The following is a 9287-nucleotide window of genomic DNA, read 5'->3' as shown; positions in this document are numbered from 1 at the left end:
CCCTATGTAAGCTATTCAAGTTACAAATACGATAGTTATGTACATGAGATACATTATGAATACCATGTTTTTGAAATCACAGTAGTGAAAGTTTGGAATAAAATTTGCTATTTTTATGGTGAACTTCAATGCATTACACGGGAAATAATGCTGTTGTGAATGAGATATGATTGGCCATATATGGTGTTTCCTTATTTGAAGTGCAACTATAAAAGTATAGGAGTGTTTATAAATCACATAGTATGCGGTACATTGTGCAGCTTAGAAGATGATAGGGTTAATGAACACTACAGTTCCTAAATTCTGGTTGTTTCCAAGTCATCGAAATAAAATAGCTTTACAACAAATCTAGGAGATTAGTAAACATAAGAGTGTAACAGCCAAGTGGTGAAATAAGATTTTTATATTACCTATTGAATGTGCTCATTCCACAACAGATCAAAAGTTAGTATTACACTAAATTGTTAGAAGAAAACCCGAAAAAAAGGCAGATCCTTCCGTCACTGACCTTGGTAAAGGTAGTAACCTTAGTGCTGCTCAAATTAGAATTACCAATATCCAAATGCACTCGAGTTAGAGGTTCGGCTGACCGCTCCATTCCTATACAAGTTCTCAATGCTCACACACTCTTCATCAGCCAGATTCAATATATTTCTTCTAAACACAGCAATTTGAGAAGCAAATCCGGGCTCGATATTTCCCAACCCACCAACTCCACTGAATTCCACGCTGTAGTCATGCCTTAGTATGAGCTTGTTAGCCCAATGCTCAAATTGTGCTCTCGTCCACTCAAACTTGTGATCGTTGTTGCGGAATTTGCATGGTCCTGATTTGTCTTCTGAGTCGTCTTCTTTATTGGGCACCGAAGATCTTTGAAGAATGGGATTATATTCATAGTTGGGAGTCGAGACAACGAGAATTCTCGGGCAGAATGAACTCAAAGCAATGTCTTCGAATAACAATGCTTGATCCTCTTCCATATGCTCAATCACCTGCATTTTGCCGCCACCATTATTAAGTACGATAGGCCTATATATACTCAATTTATCAACAGGGCAAAAACACTTGAGGATGATAGTAACAACAAGGTGGTTTTGTTGGAGGATGAGCTTAGGCTCAATAATCTTGCTCCTCATAAGCTATGTGATATTCCTCTAATTTGCTATGCACAACTTAATCTATGTAAGAAAATTTACTGTAGAAAGAAAAAAGGAGAAGCATTGGTAATTTCAATTTCGAAGTTAATATCTGATCCTCAAGAAGATATTCAAATGAACTAAGCACTGCTGTCTGCACAAGAGAAACATATTGAACTTCTATAGTTTCAAAAGGGAGGAGCCTGTTAAGTACCTCAAGACAAGTGCCAATATCAAATCCACATAAGCGAGAATCAAAATTTGTGATTGATCTATCATAAAGCTCAACGGATTTTATCTAGTTCAGAGAGGTTTTCCTTAGTTTCTGATGAAGAACCTGCATAATCAAGTATTGAGAATTTTTTTAAAAAATTGAATAAATATAAATGAGCAGAGTGCTGCAGTTTCTAGCATGAGAGCAAATGCACAATTGCACAATAGGAGGGAAGGAAAAAAAGGGTCATAAAGGTAAATTAAAACAATACCAACTAAAATGTACAAAACTATTAAACTTCAATCCCAAATCAAACATGTTAAGAGAGTAACCTTCATTCTAAAATGCATGAAATCATTTGCAAGTGTAAATGGACAAACTTTTATGTGCATTACCTTTGCTGCACGGGTGAGACTCTTACGTGAAATATCAACACCTACAATCTTTTCAAGAGAAGTTGTGTGCTCCATTAATGAATCAAGAAGACTTCCTGATCCACAGCCAAAATCCACCTACATATATGCAACAGATATGAAAATTTAAGATCAACCTTGATAACTATTAATGCATATTCACAATAACCTGAACCAGCATATATTACCAAGGTGGTAGCTTGAGACTCATTAATGTGTCTAACGGCGAATTCAACCCGCTGTTTTGAAAGAGGTGGGCTAAACAAAGCCTTCTCCATTCTATCTTCTAGTGGCTCCGTTACTCGCCATACCTTTACCGAGAACTCCAAGAAGCAATTGTCTGCAAGAAAATTTGTGGCATTATTCTGCATTGCTAAATGGAATGTTAACGTCGTTTTGCATAAAAAATGCAACACCTTATTGCAATTCTGACCCATTTCATCTCTTTTTGCAATTTGAAACCAAAATATCCTTCCAGGGATCAGAATGTCGTAGATTGGAACTCTAGGCAAGACTTATCCAAAAAGAAGATCTTAAACAAATTTGCAGAAAAAGGGAGAGTGAACTAAAGTTGTAAAATGCAAAGAAAGATGAGATATTTTTGGAAGAACTCTACTGTTAGCAATAATAAAAAATGGAGAGTGAGGGAGAAGGTCAATCGCACATTCTTAGCTAAAGATAATTGTGAAAGGCGATTAGCATATTCACAAGCTGCAGCCAGAATTATTTCCCTAGAAGGTGCTTCTATGACAAAATTTGCAGCTTGATTAATAGACAACTGAGTTACACAAGCTTCAATTTGGCTAATAACAGCACCGATTCCTACTTCAAACTCATCATTACTTTCGAGCACTTCTTTCATATTAATCTCCTTCTTTACCAAAGCAGTAGCATAACTAATGCAAGTTAATGATCCAGGAGAAGGAAAAACACCAAAATCGGGACCGTCAATGCTAAACAGAATCATCCCATTTTCAAACTTTGGATTTGACGGGTTCCTCGAAAACGATCCTAATGAACTGCATTTTCCTGGAAAATAGCTCTGCTTCACACCATAGACAAGCAGATAGCTACATATGCTATAGTTGGACTTATGGGAAAGATAATAGCCGAGTGATGAAGCATATAACATAGGCATTTCCGATCATATGGGTGTCCCTGAATCCAATTGTGACGGCTAGACAAAGAAGCATCAAAAGCCAATTCACCACCAGTATATATATCTGCCCATGGACGTGACTTGATGTGTGTATGGTCTTAATGCGAGGAAAGCACCCCAATGCCCTACACTGGCTGATTACGGTGAAGGTAGCCGATATAATTGCTTGGCTCCCAACTACTGTGGCTAATGTTGCGATGATTAATATTGGCCAAAAGACATTCTCTGGATTGAGTGAACAAACGAGTACAAAGAAAGCATCAGATAGTGTTAAATAAACTTCTTAATGACCAAACTAAAATTTTAATTTATTATTACATGATTAATATAGGCCAACTTTTTATTTCCCATAGGGCAAAGAAGACAAATTTCAGAAATTTTATACTGTTAGAAGTAAGATTGAGGAGGTACCTGGGGGAGCTTTATAAAAGCTACTTTGAAGATACTATCTGAACCTGACAATGTGCTAATATCTTGAAGCAAACAATATACAAATAGCAAAAAATATATAGTAATGAAAGTTTAGATAGTGGTTAAATGGTCTAAATAAATGTTAAACATTCATGGGCTAAAAAGATCCAAAAGCTACGAATAAACCTGAGAAGCCCCACGACTCATCATTGATGGAGGTTTTTAGAGTAAACGGAATTGGGCACAGCTATGGATTCAAATGTAAATAGTTACTAGAGCAATAGTAGATTTCGCAGTTGAGTGATTCTTCCGTTCCTCTTGTAGAATTTGAGATTGAGAGCTCTTATCAATGGATTGGAGCACCGAATCGATAAGAGGAATCCAGAAGTGGCACCGTTGAGTGCTCGGATCGGATCGCCGGGTCGAGGATCGTCCTCGCAGGGCCAAGTAGGACGGGGGCGATAGCAATGGAGATTTGCGGATGGGATCGGAGCTTGGGGAGGACGTGGAGGATGAGGAAGAAGGGGATGAGTAGAGGTGAAGGAGCTCAAGCTCGGAGAGGAGGGGAAGAGGGAGAGAAGGGGTTGAAGGTGGGGTGCTCGTGTGAGGTGACTGAGGTCGACGCAGGAGAGGGGTGCGGGTTGGGTTCTGGTGTGGGTTAGGGTTAGGGATGTAACGTGGGTCATGCCGGGCTAGCACGACCTACATTTTTCGACCGAAACGGGCTAGGGTCCTGCCCGGCCCGGCGCCGATTTAATTTCGTGCCGGGCCCAAGTTTTCTATCCTCTGGCCCGGCACGGCCCTTTGGCCCAGAAGGCACGGGCCGTGCTTCGGGCCAACCTAGTAAAGTTTTTATTTTTTTATTTTTTTTTTAAATTTAATATGAAATTTTAAAATATAAACAATAAATATTTTATTTAAATTAATATTTTGATTAAAATATTAAAAAATTATAAAAATAATTTTACTAAAGTAAACATTTATTTTTTTAAAATAAATAAATTTGTATTATCTATTTGAAAAAAAAAAGAAAATGAAATAGACTTTTGGCCCATTCCTCCTCTTAAGGTCTGCCTGGCAGACCTTGGGAGGAGAGCTCCTGGGGAGGAGGGCCAAGCCCTCTACCCTAGGAGCTCAGACCCCATCGCCCAAGGCAATTGCCTTGGGCCATGGGGTGCGGGCCGGGCTGGCACGGCCCAAGCGGGACATGCTGTGCCGGGCCGCCCGCCTCCCCTCAGCCCGGCAAGGCCCAGGCCCGTTTCGGGCCATGCTAGGCCGGGTCGTCGGGCTCCAAAGAGGTGGCCCAGCACGGCTTAGAGCTTCGGGCCATGCCGGCTCGGCACGGGTACTACAGTACCTGTGCCATACTGTAGCCCAGCCCGAGGCCGTGCCAGGCCGGGCGGTCCACGTGCCGCCGAGCCCATTTTACATCCCTAGTTAGGGTTAAGGTTGTATTATCATGCAATGTAAATATATTTGATATATAAATATTAGTCGGTAAAGATATATATTTTAAAATAATTGTCGCTAAAGTACAATTAGATAATAAGTAATAGTAGTTGTTGGATAATTGTCTCTATTAAATTGCTACTAAATATCAATTTTGTTGTAGTGAAAGAATATTGCTATGTTATTTCCTCCACCACCTTAGTTGACGCACAATATGAAAAAGAATATAGCCAACTTATTAAATTATCGAAACAAGAGCTAGTAAATTGTTATCATGAAATCTGCCCACCTTACCGTGAGCAAAATATAGATGCCGTTGGATGTATAGAGTGAACACATAACAAATGTTTAAAGTACATGAAAACATACGGCATTGTGATGGAAGTTGAAAATCTATGCATTGCACTATGCAAATATTGTCATATGCATGAAGATAAAAAAATTATTTAGTGTTAATATCTATTAATTATTTGATAATTTTAAATGTTTTCTACAGAAGAGAAAGGTAAAGATCCAATATTATTTAAATAAATTGGAAAGAAGACATAGTAAGAAAGAAATCAAAGAGATTTTGAATGGTACACCCCACTATTGCTGCCATAAACATATATAACATTTTTATCATGGTAGATGTCAGTATTTATAAAATTTAAGTTTTGATATATAATATTTGATAAGGACTATTTCCCCCCCCTAGTTTGTGTATATGTGGTCTCATGTTGGAGAGGATAAAAAGGGAAGCCACTCACACAATTTGGTATAGAAAAGGCGTCAAATACTATCACGGTCTAAGCCCCGCCTCTTTGGTCGGATTCGGGCGCGCCGACAGACCGCCGAACGGACAGAATTTTTCCTGTACGTCCAAGGCGTCATGAACAGTACAATTCACGAGGTTCCAAACATGAACAAAATTCATACATTGATTGCATAATGAATGTATCAACAACATAATTATTAAGCTATTACAAGCATTCAGCTCATTTTACATCACATTTATATTAAATTTTACATTCAACTTTCAAATTCAATCAACTTATTACAAATTTAGTCTTTTCTTTTTTACACCCCTAAGCTATGCTGACTCAGGGTACTTTTATCTCTGGTCTTATCTACCGAGCTACGCCCTTTCCTCGCGCCGCCGCGCCGCTCATATGTGGATCTGAAAAATATGGGGGTGGGAACTATAAATATAGTTCCCAGTGTGTACGACCACCCAAGGAAAGAGCTTGACCCATCAGGTCCAAATGAGGCAACATAAGCAAGTTAGTCCAACATATATATATATATATATATATATATATATATATATATATATATAACTGTAAATAACTAACAACTATCATGCTTATGCCTCAACTAAATGCAACATGAAATCCATGCAAGTAGAGCTACCATTTCTGCTTTCTATTTCATAAACCATTCCTAAGGTTCTTTTATCTTAGCCAAGCTATACCACCCGACTCGGTTTTGAGTCAATCATTAGTGGACTACTGCTCATATCCAGGCCTGCGAAGAAGGACGTCTCACATGCACCTTAACCTCAAATCCACTCGACTGTAGGTTATCCGTTGGGCAAGAAAATACCAATATACCCTTGACCACGAATCACTTACCAGGCGAGGAGAACCACACATACTTGTCGAATCACTGCTGGATGAGGAGAACCACACATACCCGCAGTTATGATTCATTTGCTGGGCGAGGAGAACCACACATACCCGCAAGTATAAACCGCTGCCGGGCAAAGAGAACCACACATACCCGCAAGTATAAACCGCTGCCGAGCGAGGAGAACCACACATACTCATAGCCACCAATCCTAGGGATTTCGGAATCCACTTCCCGAGTCTCGAGGATTCATCACATACCCTATGTTGTCAACCTTTCTCGGTTCAAGACCTTTATTCCCTAGTGGTCATCCTACCACTATGTTTCATAACCTAGGCTCTACAACATTAGGTCCAATGTCCTTTCCCATCTAGGTTCATTCGACTTTAGGTTCAATATTCAACCTATGTTCAATGACATTAGGTTCAATATCCCAATATGTTATTTATTATCCTAGTTATCCACACTTAGGATTCATGACATCTAGCCCTTATTTTCGATTGTCGAGTTCTCTAATCCTCCTAGAGTTCATCGACCTATATTCACATCCACACTTAGGCATACATATACATAACCTATATGTTCCACATGCCTATGTTATCATCATCCAATGGTAGGTAATTCCATCTAGTAACACATAATATAACATTCATAATAACCATATATAACCTATCATTATATACATGCACCAACAATAAACCATACTTTACTCTTTTGACATGGAAGGGACCTAGTCACTTCGGTGAAGCACAACCCACCTCAAGCTTCCTAATTGTTCGTAGACACTTGCAATTAGGTCAACCACTTGGATCTCCAAGCTTGCTCCCAAGCTTTCCTTGCCCTATACAAAATATCCATTCATTACCATTCTTGAATCACTAAATGATTTTTGCTTTCAAAACCAAGTGGTCTCACATGATTTCCTAACCTCCAATTAGGGTTCTAAAAGGTTAAAACAATTTTAGAATCCTCCACAAGTAAATCCCCCTTTTTAACCTAGGATTTTCCAAACTAGAGAAGAAATCCAAATTCACTTGCTAATCTCTATAATTTGTAGCCTAGATTAACCTAGGGTTTGCTAGAAATCCATTTAGAAGGTTTAAACCCAAAACCCTAGCTCAAACTCAAAAAATGAATCTCGAGTCGGAAGCACCCCGAGCCACCAAGCGTCCGAGAGCTCGATTCACCTCTCCTCCAGGCTTCCTGAGTTCAATCTCCACCAAAATCTCCAATTTGGAGAGAAGGAAGAAGAGAGGGAGAGAGATGAGCTTCCCCTCTCTCTCTCACAGTGTGCGTGTATTCTGCTGGGGAAAGGGGGAGGGCACCCCTTATATCCCCCACTGAATTTACCAAATTACCTTTCAAAAATAGCACTCTGCCAGGCTGAGTACCGGTACTCTTGCTGGCGTACTGGTACTGGGGCATCCAGTATCGGTACCTGGCTTCGATACCTCAAAACCCGAGAGCTAGATTTCCAATTTCTTTGCTACGTACCGACACTCGATCATGCGTACCGGTACGCAATACAAAATCCATAGATTTTGTACTGGTACCTAAGCCTTGGTACCTCAATTCCTGAGAGCATTTTTCTCACCCTTTGCATTGCGTACCGATACTCGCTTCCCAGTACCGATACTCAATCCAAAGTCTGCAACTTTGGCACATTTCATCCTTACGAGTCCGTTTTCGCGTCTAATTTGCGCCGAAAACATTCAAATGCTCTCCAAACCTTGCTGAAACTTATTTAATTAGCTTCCTAAGCTAATTTCCACCGAAACTTTATAATTGTAAAAGTTCGACATATTACAAGTACTATCTAATAAAAAATTCTTGGGTAATCTTTGGAGAACCAATGACTTTGCAAAAATAAAGCAAGTCCTTTTGAGTCATGTCAATAGCAATTGACGCATATATAGAAATTTGTAAAATGTATATATTTAGGATATTATTTGTATGTAAAAATTGTTTTAAATAATACATATTTATGTAGAAGATGATTTGTTATGAGATATATAATTTTTTTTTACAATTTTTGATTTCCTCATTGAATTTGCTAATACATAGGTTTCCTTCTGTAATATATTTTTAAGCCATAGAGAATAATTCAATAATTTGGTTAAAAAGGGTAAAGATTAACCTTAGTTTTAGCAGAATAGAATTCTCATTAAATAAATCTCTAACTAATTAGACTCATAATTGCTGCTATCGTCAGTTCTAGCCCATTATTAGAATTATTTAAATCTTAATTAGATGTAATTACGATCTATTTTGATTCATAGTTAGATCATAAATCAAACCAAAAAGTTAGTTTTGACTCATAATTAGACAAAATCAGTTGAGTTTTGATCCATGATTAGACACAAAATCAAACCCCAAAACACTTCTGACCCATAATTAGACATAAGTCAGTGTGAACCCATAGTTAGAGTTGCCAAATTCTACTCTTTAGTTGAGATGTAATTATATATCTATCAAAAGCAATTGAGTAGTAAGTCAATTACATATTCCAAAATAGTTGCACATCCCAAGTTAAATATCCCATCAGAGCAGAATTTAAAATAACCAGAAGTATTCTAAATTTTATTTGAATTGCAATCAGGCGCATCAGTCTAAAACAATTGTATTTCATTAATTAGATTTTCCAAAATAGTTCTAAGGGCGCGTTTGGTTCGCACTATGAAATATTATTAGGAGTAAAATGATATCCGAAAATCTTATTTCTATTCATCCTATTTCTAGGAATGTAGTATTTTGGTGTTTGGTTCGTACGGTCATATTATTTAGTCAATATTATTTAAGATTACGAAAAATATATAATTAATTTATTTTTTTAATTAATTTTAAATAATACTATAAAAAATTTCAACATCTTTTTAGAAAAAAGAGAAAGAGAATAT

General features: G+C 37.9%; 1 protein-coding gene across 3 annotated transcripts; it reads right to left on the bottom strand.

The window, feature by feature from the left end:
- On the bottom strand, positions 389 to 3962 carry LOC109728612 (small RNA 2'-O-methyltransferase-like). Of its 3 annotated transcripts, none has more exons than XM_020259069.1 (4): positions 2180 to 3962; positions 1952 to 2103; positions 1746 to 1862; positions 389 to 992 (listed from the first exon to the last, which is right to left on the bottom strand). In XM_020259069.1, exons 2-4 carry the CDS (start codon positions 2039 to 2041, stop codon positions 549 to 551), a joined length of 651 nt encoding a protein of 216 aa, XP_020114658.1. In that variant the 5' UTR covers positions 2042 to 2103; positions 2180 to 3962; the 3' UTR covers positions 389 to 548. The 3 variants fall into 3 exon arrangements, with proteins under 3 accessions (XP_020114658.1, XP_020114659.1, XP_020114657.1); XM_020259070.1 differs by having other exon boundaries at positions 2428 to 3962; XM_020259068.1 differs by having other exon boundaries at positions 1952 to 3962.

Source organism: Ananas comosus, linkage group 24 (genome assembly GCF_001540865.1).
Source record: "Ananas comosus cultivar F153 linkage group 24, ASM154086v1, whole genome shotgun sequence".
NCBI lineage: Eukaryota > Viridiplantae > Streptophyta > Magnoliopsida > Poales > Bromeliaceae > Ananas > Ananas comosus.
The sequence above is the reverse complement of the archived record's forward strand: the minus strand, read 5'-3'. Positions and strand labels throughout refer to the sequence as shown.